Source organism: Cataglyphis hispanica, chromosome 11, assembly GCF_021464435.1.
Source record: "Cataglyphis hispanica isolate Lineage 1 chromosome 11, ULB_Chis1_1.0, whole genome shotgun sequence".
Taxonomy (NCBI): domain Eukaryota; kingdom Metazoa; phylum Arthropoda; class Insecta; order Hymenoptera; family Formicidae; genus Cataglyphis; species Cataglyphis hispanica.
The window spans coordinates 4021334-4034850 of NC_065964.1; the positions used below are offsets into that span (position 1 = coordinate 4021334).

At 31.3% G+C, this 13517-nt stretch overlaps 3 protein-coding genes across 10 annotated transcripts in view; 1 reads left to right on the top strand and 2 right to left on the bottom strand.

The window, feature by feature from the left end:
* LOC126853099 (secretin receptor-like) overlaps positions 1-3462 on the bottom strand; it is a 31226-nt gene extending 27764 nt beyond the window's left edge. Inside the window, exon 1 of one of the 4 annotated variants that reach the window (XM_050598547.1) lies at positions 3357-3462. The gene's annotated coding sequence lies outside the window, so the exon portion shown is untranslated. Of the gene's footprint in view, positions 1-239; positions 1002-3356 lie in introns of those variants that run through there. The other 3 variants (XM_050598545.1, XM_050598548.1, XM_050598550.1) reach the window with 3 other exon arrangements.
* The window catches only part of LOC126853104 (uncharacterized), a 137966-nt gene that overhangs the window by 4203 nt on the left and 120246 nt on the right, over positions 1-13517 (top strand). The gene's annotated exons all lie outside the window — the stretch shown is intronic.
* Positions 3802-13076, bottom strand: LOC126853116 (uncharacterized). Of its 2 annotated transcripts, XM_050598586.1 has the most exons (6): positions 12808-13076; positions 9185-9250; positions 7027-7092; positions 6805-6967; positions 5974-6325; positions 3802-4658 (listed from the first exon to the last, which is right to left on the bottom strand). In XM_050598586.1, exons 1-6 carry the CDS (start codon positions 12956-12958, stop codon positions 4476-4478), a joined length of 981 nt encoding a protein of 326 aa, XP_050454543.1. In that variant the 5' UTR covers positions 12959-13076; the 3' UTR covers positions 3802-4475. The 2 variants fall into 2 exon arrangements, with proteins under 2 accessions (XP_050454543.1, XP_050454544.1); XM_050598587.1 differs by lacking the exon at positions 9185-9250 and having other exon boundaries at positions 12808-13075.

A 13517-nucleotide genomic window follows, 5' to 3' on the forward strand; every position in this document is an offset into this window, starting at 1 on the left:
TTTTTTATCGAGATCGATTATTCGCTAAAGAATGTACAGCCGCTGAAAATTTTCATTCAATTACACAAACATCAATTCATTTTCTCATGCATTTTTTCATCGATGATTGATAATCAATCTCGCGATCAAAAATTTCTCGCGATGCAAACAGAGAAAATACGTATCTTTTAAATTTGAAGAAAAATATTAGAGAATTAAATTGTTTAAATATAATGACCAAGTAATAAATATAATCTTACATAGTATCGCGTATCAAAGATTTTTCGATTAACCCTCACGTTGACATTTTCTTCATATTCTTTTTCACTTTTGTGTATGTCGCGTTACGCGTCTGATATCGCGGCAAACTTGCGACATGTCAGACTGTTCGAAACTATTCGCATACAATTCACACGTCCGACATCGGGCGGCGTTTCAACGCGACTGCCTTCCTGAGACATATCGTCACTATATTGTCGGACGTTACGCCTTACGCATGTCCGTCCGATTTCCGACTCCCTCTTTCTCTCTTTCGTGCAATCCCATCATCGGTGTTTGTTCCGTTCGAGGCTTTCCTCGTTGCTCTCGTGTATGCGCCTCTTGTGCGCCTGTCGGTTGCGTGAATCTCCCCACCAACTGTTGCTTTATAAATGCACTTATAATGCAATATATTGGTACATTTTTCAAATATCATTATATTTGGTATGTCGGTTGTATTGATATATTCTTTTTTGATTGTTCAAAGTTTCTCGTATTTTTTTATTTCTCATATTCTTTATACTAACTAATAAATCGATCTTTGAATAACAAAATTAAAATTCTGATTTCATCATTCAAATTAAAGGTTAATATTCTTGTATATTTTCTTAAACCGGAATCTGTGCGAAGTTTATCGTAGTATAAATCTATTTTATTTTCGAACTCTTTAATTTTATTATTTGGTATTTTTACTGCATACTTATATTTCGTACTTCCTTGATTTAATTTTTTTTCTAATGTTAAATATCCTTGTAATGAAAAATTAAGATATACATCAGGTTTTTCAAGTTCAAAATTTTCATCAGGGTTTCTACATCAAAACTTTCTTCTGGTGAATATATTCGCTTTAAACTGATAATATATCTTTGATTTGTATTTTTTCAAAAATACGAATGATTAATAGATTCTTTTAAACATATTTTTTCTATAAAATATCTAATGATAGAATTAAATATTTGCATTGTTTACTCAGAGGCGTTACAACAGCGTTTGGCATCTTTACGCTAGAATTCATTCGAAATATAATAACAAATTAGATCAGCTTTAATTGTCACATATGTAGAACATAAGGTGATATAAGATTTTAATTAGCATAAGATTTCTTTATCGGCAATCAACATAATATAAATAGATCTTATATAGGTTAATACATTTCATGTATCACACATTTGTACACACAACTGTGTACGCCTGTATATAAATTTTATTAGTAAACATACAAATTGAAATGAAGTTGATATGTAATAATTGTCTCTGTATTTTTACTATAATCTTTACTAAAATATTTTACATAACAAATTCGTGATAGCGAGATATCATCACGTATCAAAGAAATGGTGGATTTTTTTTTTCGTGCGAGTTATTAAGATGTTTACATTTCACAGAATTTTATTGGGTGCAATTGAATAATATCAGAAAATCGCGCGAGTTCTATAATAAACAGTAATTTAATTCAATTATAATATGCTAAATGTTGCATAAGTATAATAAAACGTGGGAAGTTATTCGATGCATGCAAGTATTACTTATAAATAACGATTCCGTGTCTGAGTAAATATTGTGTATCACATGAGACTCACGTATAATAAGAAATTTTCATCAATATTCCGTAATATACACATAACGTTACGCGTCAAAATGAGAATAGATGCAAGAAAAACAAGCGACAGCAATGGTTTTGCATCTTCATTAAATAGTCAATGTCATAAACAGAAATGGTTAACCGGCTTTCGTGATATACGTAGCAATGTCTAATGACATTTAAATTCCGAGTTTGTCGCATAATATTCTCGCGAATACATACATCATATGTACATATGATCTATCGTGAAAATTTTGATCGTGAAGTATCATTTGAATGATATGACTTATATATTGTTATTAAATATTTACTGTCTACACATTTCCCATGATGTCGATTCTCATTACCTATGAAATCGTTGGGAATCGAAATGGAATCGTTATTTCATCAGTAATTAATGTTTCGATGTTGTAGAATGACTTGTCTTGAGACGTACAAAAGCGTCCGGTTGAATTATTACACCCGTCCTCGATAGTAAAAGTACAAAGCTAACAAAACACATCGGAAATTGTGTTTGACATTGTCTGCTGTTTAACAAGCCGCAAAAAATAAATTGGACTGCGAACAGCGTTTATTCAAAGTTAAACATATACTGGAAACTTTGGTACATCTTAAAAACTTTTTTTTTGCTTTTTTTTATATTTATTAAATTTTAAAAGATATGCATTTTAGATTAAGACTTAGAATTTTTATCAAAGTGTCTTTAAAGCATTTTAATGATAAAAAGTATTTGCATTAATTGATGAATACGACGCTCCTATTAATAATGTAAAAAGTATTATTGATATCTAACAAGAGTTAACGAATGGCTTTAAGGGGTATTTTTGAGCGCTATAAAAAACAATCAATATGTTGGACAAGGTCTTCTGACAGGCATTTCTTATTTTGCCAGTTAATGTCAGATTGTCTGACATTAATAATATTAAAAAATTCATATTTCTAAATCATAATCCGTTTATTGAATTTTACGGAACCAGAAGTTGATGCCTTCTTAAATAAATTTCATATAAATTCTGGTATAAAAGAAGATATAAGAATTGTTTTATCCATGATCAATTATGCACCATTTAGAGTATAGAGAATTGAAAAATTACTGGGAACAATCTGGAATAATGTTGAGGGCGTTGCAAATAAATATGCAGTGTAGGCTCGAGCATAGGACGCAAAAATAGATAGGGCATCAAATTTGCAATTGCAGAGACGCCAAAGAAAAATAGGCGCCACCAGATATATAAGTGTTGTCCCCAAAGAAAATGATCGTCTTTATCCGGCTCAATGCGACCCGCAGCATCTCCCGTAAACAGATATAAAATTTAGAGATTTTTAAAATGAAAAAGCGAAAACATTTTTTGATCCTTTGGAACAATCGGCGTATATCGATGTTAATTTTGTGTAAAACCTTGTTTAATAGATCAATTTAAATAAAATAAATAAAAATGTTTTGCAATCGCAGTATCGCTAAATTTGTGTGATGATATTTTCAGTTTTCGTATCATATAATGTAAACGATTAATTTATTGAAAATACTATTACTTACCGTTAAGCGATCTTTTTGTAATATCTCATTTGGGATGTATAAATATCAAGAATCTCTCAGGTATCTCTCTCTTATTCATTTAGCAAGCTCTCCATATTTCTGTATCTTTAAATCTAGAAAAAAACCTAGAAAATCAAAATTCTTCAGAGTATAAAATAACTAAATAAACATGAAATCAAATGCATCTAAAACAATATATATCTTATAAATACTTATTTAATTACTTACTTATATTTAATGGTATTACCGTCAGTTTGGCCAGCTTTCTTTTCTAATTCTTCTAATATTTATATCAGTTGCTATTTTTTTAAAATCCCTCATTTAGGATATTTAAAGTTTTGTTCTTTGTTATTTCTTCGTTATTTCTCGCCTTTCTTATATAATTTATTTTATAAATTTGCTTTAACACTGACAAGAATGCCTTTTAATGAAGAGAAGGTCGACATCGGGAAGAGAAATTTCTTTAATTTCACGCAGAATCATTTATATATGTATAATCGTTAAATGATTATTATATTAAAGTTTCGAATAATTCGATACATACAGATATGTGAGCTTATAATATTATAAAATATCTAATAAATTTTATGTAATTACTATATACACATTGCAACGATCTTATTCGATAAAATTGCGGTGTCATTTACAACAAGTACATTGCCCCTTAATTATTTTATAATTATTTTATAACAGTTAACAAAACATTAACATTAATTCTATCACATACACGCTGCTTTTCAGATAATACTAACCGACATTTATGGCGCATATTGTGTCTAGCGTTTAACTACGTAGTGTATAACAATTAACTCTTAACAATATATAATGTACTGGCAAGGTAGTCAAAGACCTTCGAATCTTATTGTTACACGTATTACGTAAAATAACTAAACAAAGTTGATTTAAAAGTCAATCCGACTCTGTCCCGTTTTATGAGTATCGTCTATTCATCTATTCTATTGACTTTCACGTATTCGGTTGCGATTATTTCTTTATACTTTGTACGAGGATAGTGTTCGGGCATTGCTAGAAGCGTTAAGCTCGTATTATTGCGCTTGTAATTGTTGCGCGATCCGATAACTCGATATTTTTTCATGACATTTTTCACGGATATTCTTGTCAGGGTATCAATAAGTGCGTGATATCGCCGAATTCGTACTCGCCCAAGAGAATGCGAAACAGATCTCTCATGTTGAGATGATGAATCGTCTCGTTGACGTGACTCGTTACGTAATCCTGAATAGGCGGCAATATATCCGGTTTAATGATGTCCATTGCTTCCGGTGTTAATTCCTCAAAGACCTGCGAACATATCGATTTATCGAATTGCATGCGCGTTTAATCCCAGCTTTTTTATAATAATCCGCAGGAATTTTTTTCGCTCCATATGACCGCGAAAGGTGTAGAATGATCTAGATGACGCAGAAAATTGTTAAGTGAACGGAAAATTAAACGTAACTCAACCATACATTGCAATTAAATGTACTGTAACTTTTCATTGCCGGTTAGCTATTTATAATTCATTGCATTCACTTGGAAATAATTAATTGACGACGCGTGGTTAGATTGTGACAGTTGCACAATTGAAATTTGTATCGCTGCCGAGGTGAGAGACGCGAACGAATTGAGCAATTAATATTACGTTCTTTGAACAATGACCGGGTAAGCAGTGAATGACCCATTAAGAAATCTTGTTTATTTTCTATAATGAATGGAATTAAATATTTTTTGTTTTGCATTTTTAACTTTTAAGTATCACTCAAAGTTTTAAAATTACGAGATATCATTTCTATAAAATATATATTAATTAAAATTTATAATAAAATGAAATGATATTACTTGTTAATAATCATTAATTTTAATAAATTATTGTCTGAAAAATTTTAATCACTATAACTATTTAATAATATTCTTGACTTTAGAAAAATGTGTCAGACTTTATGTAATTATATACTGTAAAATAATAAAATATAATAACTAAAAAAATGTACATTTGTCAAACATATCTTTCATATATGAAGACAACTAGAGAATTTGTTTCATGAATAAAATATTCATAAAATTAAAGGTGATGAAACCACGTTTCGAGAATTAAAGAAATAAATTTTTTTTTATGATATTCATAATATCAGCATCATAAAGAAAATTCTGCACGCAATTCCGATAACATTCATATCCAAAGATTCATACATATGTATTGTATTTTTGTGCAAGTTACGCACAGTTCGCGTTTTACGATCAGTTGCCTTTTGCGATCGGTATAATATTTATCGATGAGAAAAATTCTTTACGAACGTTTCCTGCGATATCCGTTGGGATTTTATTCGCGATGCACGAGAACGTCAGTGGAGCGAGGTCACATTTGTTCGATCGTTGAAATCGAAAAAATTCCCGATCGTCCGTCGAATATTAATCGCTCAATTCGTTCGCGTCTCTCATCTCGACGGCAACGCGAATTTCGAGTACAACTGTCAAATCTGGCCACGTGTCGCCAATTGTATCTTCCAAACGAATGTACAATGAATTTAGATAACTGAACCGGCAATGAAAAGTTACAGTGCATTTAATTACAACGTATAATTGAGTTATGTACGCACATAATTATGTATCATCTTACTTTGCTCATAATTTGTCCGATCTTCTCGCCGCCCATGAAGTTGTCCAGATATATCTTGATGGCGCGCAATGAGAAGTCGAGGTCGAATCTCTTCAAGTACATTCCTCTAGCGTAGCCCAAAACGGTGTTTACGTACACACGAAAGCCACGTACGGTCGTCTCGAAGGGGCCTGCGCCACGTAATGGATACATGTTGCCCAATATACCAGATATGTTGTAATACCCCTTGGCGAAGATCTCGGGAATGGAAATGTTGATGGAGATGGTAGGGCCAATTAGCGATAACTTGGCTCGGTCAATCAGAAATGTTGATAACTTCCTCAATTCCAGGTTTTCGATCACTAAATTCACTCTGGCGAACAGATTTAACGATGACATACGTCTTACACATACGTCTTGTTTTGCGAAATTATTAACACATTCTAATCGCAACAACCACCGGTATTTTTCATTTGTGGATAAGGAGAGAAATAAATCTTAGAAAAGTGTGTCTCTGTCATAGACATTAAAATCGTTTGAATTATTATTAAAGTAGATAAGAGAAGGTGCGAACAATATAATTTTGATAAATTCAACTTTTAACGCTGCAAAAAATAAAGATAAATAAGTGTTTAATTTTTATAATCACTAACAATAAGAAACATCCAAATATTATGAAATTCGCGAAATTATAAATGTTTTAATTCTGATAATCTGTATAAACCTTTTATGAACTTATAAACTCCTTTTCTAAAATTGCATACCAAGGTGCAACCATCGGTTTGTTCACCGTGATTTCTCGGAATCTCTGGAATCCTATGTACCCGACCGCGTATCGATCCATCGACTTACTTTCCTATCTCCGGATTATCCGTATCGATGTCGATTTCGTCGAGCGTGAACGGCTCGAGCGGAGGAATACCTAGCTCCGGGATGCCGTTGCCCATTCGGGCGCGAAATTTCTCCAAGAATCTTCTCAACTTGAACTCGAGACCCATCGACGCGGCGCTGTCGACTGTCCGTGATTCGATTAGCATAAATATGAATAACTGCGTACCAAGTACCGATACTTACTGACACCGGTCGTCATTCGGGTGGCGTTGATTAATAAATTTCTCGGCCTCTCCACCGCGTTGGTTACTACAATCAGAAGGCGAAACACTCTCTCTCATTCGACTTGCATTCTCGTTTATCTTATTTATCTTATTGCACTTGTATTGTTATTTCCGCTGCTCAGGCATTAACTCTTTTAGTGCCACGAGAGCCGAGCTTCTTCTTGTGTGTTGTATGCCAATTTCTGCTTTATTATTTATACGTACGCAAAATTGCATGCTTGTGAAAAGACGAACTTTATTTAATTTCGCGACAAGGATGTTAGAAGATAAATTACTCTCTACGAACTGTGTATACATGAATAGAGGATAAATTTTATAAGGTTTTAAATATGTATATTTAATGATACACATAAGTTATATATACATGAAACATTGTGTTAAACTTAAGTGATTTTCATTGCCCAAAGATAGTCATTATATTTTTAGAATAATAATTGATATTTTATTCTTTTGTCAAAAAAATATAAAAAAATTTAATTTTTATATATTGGCCTTAAAAAAAAATTTTTATAAATTTATATAAATTTAATAAAAATACAATTATAAACTCGAAAAGATTAATAAAATATAGATTTCTAAACTTTGATTTTTATTAAAAAAAATAGATTTATATAATTTAATTTGCTATCTAACTTTTAATTTAATTAATACAATTATAATTTGATTTTTATATGTGTAATATAATATATATACATAGAGAAAATTGGCGTGTGAAAATATCTCTTAATTATATAAGTTATATAAGGAATTTTCAATAAGAATCCACAGGTGTCGCAGCATTAAAAGATCGAAGATAGAAGCGCGAAAGTAATCTCATGCATAATATATAGCGGAATCGTTAATTAATCAGCATTGTAATCATTTTTTGTATAATATTGTCGGTCTTTGACATCTACTGTTTAAATTTGAATACAATATCGCGATAAGTTGGCAGACATTTAATTTATTCCACGAGTTCATTGAAACATTATTATATTGTTTGTAGTCTTTAATATTCTTTAATTTTTCAATGGTATATTATTGAAAAGAACTGAAAAGTATATTACGAGTTATTAATTATTTCAACGATATAGTATATAATTTCTCAGACATGATTTGAAAATATATATATAATTTATGATTATAATTATACAAATTGAAATTATCGAAGCATTTATTGAGAGTCGTTCAAGATTTTTACATTTTTCTTGCACTTTCCTATGAAAGTTTGTTAACGATTTTATCGAAATGGACAAATAAAACGTGTAATGTTCAATTCGATCTTCATCATTCGATGGCGACGTAAATGAAATGACTCGATATCATTCATTTAGAAAGGAATTAAAAAGCAATCTACGTCTATATAAACTTCTAAAATGCAATTAAAAGCGTATCATTGCGCGATTTAGAGAAACGCAATCTGTTCTCAATCAAATGGCCCTTGCCATGCCGCGTTATTACGGATCGAATTACGCGGCATTACTGTTTCTCCGCTAGAGACGTCCGTATATTTGCATCTCTGAGAGTGCTCCACGCGCACGCTCGGAGAATTTACGTTAACGTAAATTACATTCTCCAACATTCTGTACAAATGCAATTGACCGCTAATCTTTTGACATGCTCCTTTACGTTGCGTATAATAATAGATATAACAGATTTTACAAGATAGTGCAAAACTGACATTTTCGATTGTTTCAATACAATGTAATAGTCGAAAAAGTGTGCACAAAAACATATGTGTGTAATATTTTTTTAATTAACAATTTAGAAGCATCAATAAATCGGGATTTAATTTTTAAATCCCGAATTTTTAAATATTTTAAATTCGAGAAACAGATGTTTAGGAGAGTATATCCAAAATAAATCTCTTTTCCTAATTAAATCCATGTAATTTACATAAATAATAGAATAATAATTTTTATCAATTATATTTATAAGGAAGAAGTTTCGTAAGATCTGTCAAGATTTTCGAATAAAAACCCACATTGTTTCTTATAAATAACAAACGCGCAAATGTTTGCAAAGTTTTTGCAGGTTTTTTTTTTTCCCGAGAAGGAAGCTGAAGCTGAAGCCGCATTTAAGCGTGAAATAGATGCATAAGCCTTTGAATTATCATTGTATTTTCTGCGAAAACATACTGTAATCCGCGGCAGTATCCGTAACGCGGTGCAATAGTTCTTTTTGCCGTTGCACGACTCCCGTTACTGTAACAAATGATTACAAGTCAACGAGGCACTCTTGCAAACCAAAACCGATTAACCAAAAGTTGAAACACTGATGTTAAGAATGTGTGCAGTAATTATTATTAATATTCACAAATAATTTTTAATAATACAATAATTCATTGTTTCTTAGCATAATATTAATATTTTTTTAATTAATACGGAAAACAACACAAAACTCGCAGTTAACTGATTTCTGTGACATATTCAATTTAAGGAAGGAATTTAAGGACCTAAAATAATTTTTTTACATTAGATTTTAATAAAATAAAATCGATGTAGAAAAGAAGAGAAGTAAAATTCTATATCATTTTCTTTTAAATTCTAGGTACACTTCATTCGGGTAGAAATTATAATATCTGAGATCATAGATATGAAGTGTATATAAAATTGTGTGCATAAAATATCTTTTATATTTTTCTTACGATTGCGCGCATTTTTTTCGCTGTATTTTTCAAAAATAAATTTATGCATCGCAAACGCTTTGCTTTAATATTAATATCTATCATGCAATGCAGAAAATGTTCATTATATCCATCATACATATTGCGTTTAGCAATCAACTCTCAAAGCACCTTTATTTGCACACGTTAATTAAACTGTTTACCGGCGCGCTGATCACGGATGCGAACAGTAACTATCATGAATTCGAGAATCGGCTTTCTGTCCAAGAACAGTTGAACGTGCATTGAGCATAGTAATTAAATGATTAATCGAATTTGAGCATGGGTTTTGTTTTGCTTTCTCAGATAAAGGAACTAACACCGAGATCTGCTTCCTAATGGGAAAGCATTAAATAAAAGTTTTGGTGCAGTAATTAAATAAACTTCGGGCACGCGCGCGCGGATATGGTTTCTGTTGTAAGAAACTTCAACGATCGCATTACTGCAACTTAAAATAGAGTAATAGGCGAAAAAGATTTAATAAAGTATTAATTGTGAAATAAAATGGATGTATTTAATCGAGCATGTCGCGATCTAATGGATCTAAAGTAATTTATGTATGCGATTACGTTTGATTTGCTATATTAAGATACGCTTTGATCTATCGCATTAGCATTGTATAAAAGATCGCATGCTAAATTTTATTTTCAATGCATTTATGTAACATTGTATATGTATATAAAAGATTCCAGCATTATAAAAAGAATTATCGTGTTTTTTATTATTCAATAATTTAAATTAAACTCAATTTATTAATTGAAACTGTAAAAGAAATATTACAAGCGGCTGTCGATCGATGAAATTAATATTCATCGATACGAGCTAGATAGGAAAAGATTATCAATATAAATTCAAAGAATAGTTTTTTATCATCGGAACGCATGTTATATCACGAATAAGTAACATTGAAAAAAAATGCATCTGCACGTTTGTTCGCGGAAGCAACGATGATTCAGGCAATGATACATTTATTGTGCAGCGGACTGATAAATGTATTAAAACGAATTTAACGTATATTGAATAATAATATCTGATAATGACAAGAGATTTTCCTGTGTTGTAGGAAATCGAGTGACGCAAGAGACGTTTTTTATTCGCCGACATTAGTCACATCTGTATTTACAGATAGGACTAATTTACATATCGACGCATGTTGAATGCTTAATAGTAGAAATTAACATAATTTTTATTCACAACATTGCATAAAAATCGACAAAAAAAGAATAGTCGCACGTAACTATCTCAATGAATTTTTAAAATATTTTGCTTCCAAAGTACTTTTCCGTTTGTATATAATAATAGTTTAATATAGCAAGCAATGCCTTATCAATATATTCAATATTCGTTAAAGGTCCAAAGCAAAACTCGCAGTTTCCCGCTATTTGCTCTTAATCCAGATTGAAAGACTAAATATTTAATATTGTTAAATGTTTTAAGAGATTTAATCATCAATAAAATATATCGTTTACACATTCACAATAAAAAACACGATGATTCTTTTTATAATGCTGGAATCTTTTATATATACATATACAATGTTACATAAATGCATTGATTAATTTTATTGTCGATAATAAGTTTTTTTGTACAGAAGAAATGCTTATATTAAGTATATTTACATTTTTAATGTACAAAAAATATTTTAATGTTTTAATGTTAAAATATATAATAACATATCTTTTATTGATCGTAACTTACAGTAGTCTCCGATACTCCGAGTGGAGTTTATCTATGTTTGTACATTACAATTATTTTTTAGATAATTGCATAATATATTGGAATGTCTTCTCGAGTGCTTCATTTGTTCACTAAGATGTTTTATTTGCATCTTGACAAAAATACGTCAGTATGTTACATTTATCGTTTCACGTGAGATGTATTTGCATGAATTATTATCTAAGGTCGATCATGTTGAAATTACGTAGCTGTAATCTATTTTGCATCTGATTAAAAATTTAGGTTACTATAAATTTCGCATTTATATTAATTATTTATACAAGCTACTGCCGTTACAAGTTAAATGTCATGTTTGGGAAATTCTCGCGTGAGTTTTCCTGAGATTCACAAGTTATATAAGTGGATTATAGTGACTTAAAGAGTCTAACTTTATTTTTTGCTTTCATCAATCAAATATTTTCAATTTCGCTGTTGCTTGGTGAGGAAAGGCCTTTTCTCAGAGCTCTCTATAATATCATTATCTAACATCTTCGCGTACGTAAACTTTCCATCCATCGCTTCATCCTTAATTGATACTGTTGTATCGCTGTATTTGTGTTTTCACTTTCATTGAATCCTCAATGCGCTTGAATAGCGCTTTGATATTCAAGCATCGTTATTTATTACATCATCTTTTAAGTTTAAATTCTAGAATGGTTTGTTTAAATTTAATTAATTTTGAATGTTTAGATATCAAATTGTTCATTATAAAATATACGCATGCCAAATAATGTTAAAATTTATTTAAAAATTTAATTCTGAATTAATCGGTTTTTTAATGGACATGATTGCACAAGTTTAAATAATGTTTTAATAATCACATCAATTAATCAAAGTAAATAAACAATTATTATGCACATACATCTCGCCTCTTTATCAATTCAAATTAAATTAATTAAAGATATTAAAACTGTAAGATATAATAATTTTTATAATTATTACATTGTGTGCATCCATAATTGTTCGAAAATAACTTGTGCAAAAATGCATAATATTTAATTGCATATATTCCATTTTATTTCAAATTAATGATTAATATACTGCACAAACATTCATAATGTAAATTAATATTTCCCTAGAAAATATTTCATAAATTAAACAATATGCAAATATGCAGAAATGAATCTATCCGAATTAATCTATCCATGAAAGTAGGTCGGAATAAATCATACAGTTTAAAATAGTCTCTTATTGTTGTCTGGATGTATGTTGTCTACGTATGTTTATTCAGTTTTTATAGCATCGATTCTGTATATTTCAACCTCTATCCCCATTTATTTCTCGTTTCTAAATAATTTGCTAATATCTCTACAAATATTTGTAGAACACTCGGTAAATTCTCCTAAGCGATACATCACATTGTCATTTGGATTGACTTACGGAAATTGGTTGCGGTATTTGCGACGTTACCAATGCCGCCTAGCAGGACGGAGGGCAAGGGCTCGGTGGGCGATGCGGTCGCTTCCGTCATCGCAAGTACGACGACGCACATGATCGTCGTCGGAAGTCGGCTCATTACGCGATACTTCATCGTCCTCGCGTGTGTTGTGACAGCTCGTTCGTAGACAAGATCGGCACGGGAAACGCGGGCGCGGAAAAGAGGCCGATCGACCCGCTCCCGTGGAAGCAGGAAGACTGACTGACAAGATGAAAAACCGTCGATAGAATTTACTGCTGCTGTGAACGAGTCAACTCCTTCTTGCTTGTCACGTGCGTGTGTGCGCGGGCGAGCGTGTTCAGCGAAAGTGACACACGCGCGCGCGCGTCATTCGTGTCGGCATTTACACGCTCTGCTCGGTTTCTCGTGTCAAAATGCGCTTCGGGCGAAAAGCGTTGCAGAATTTTTCCAAGTTTCGCGCATCACATCTTTCGGCGATTATCCAATTCTAAGCTTTTATCTGATAATCGTACGTATTATAAATTTAAAATCGACGCGCACATATTTTACAGATTATTGATGAGTAAACGAATGATTTAATTTTTATTATATACAGTCTGCAAAGAGATGATTAGATATATTAATAGTTACGTTACTAATCCAGAGATGATTGCTTTTTCCGTTTCAATATTTAGAGATAAAAATTAGTCAC

What these genes read in the sequence shown, in the direction of transcription:
- LOC126853116 (XM_050598586.1), bottom strand. Translation starts at nt 12,958, where the DNA reads ATGAAGTATCGCGTAATGAGCCGACTTCCGACGACGATCATGTGCGTC. An exon ending in GGATACTGCCGCGGATTACA is followed by an intron (nt 7,093 to 9,184) that starts GTATGTTTTCGC and finishes TTCTGATTGTAG; the next exon opens with TAACCAACGCGGTGGAGAGG. An exon ending in CCGAATGACGACCGGTGTCA is followed by an intron (nt 6,968 to 7,026) that starts GTAAGTATCGGT and finishes AATCACGGACAG; the next exon opens with TCGACAGCGCCGCGTCGATG.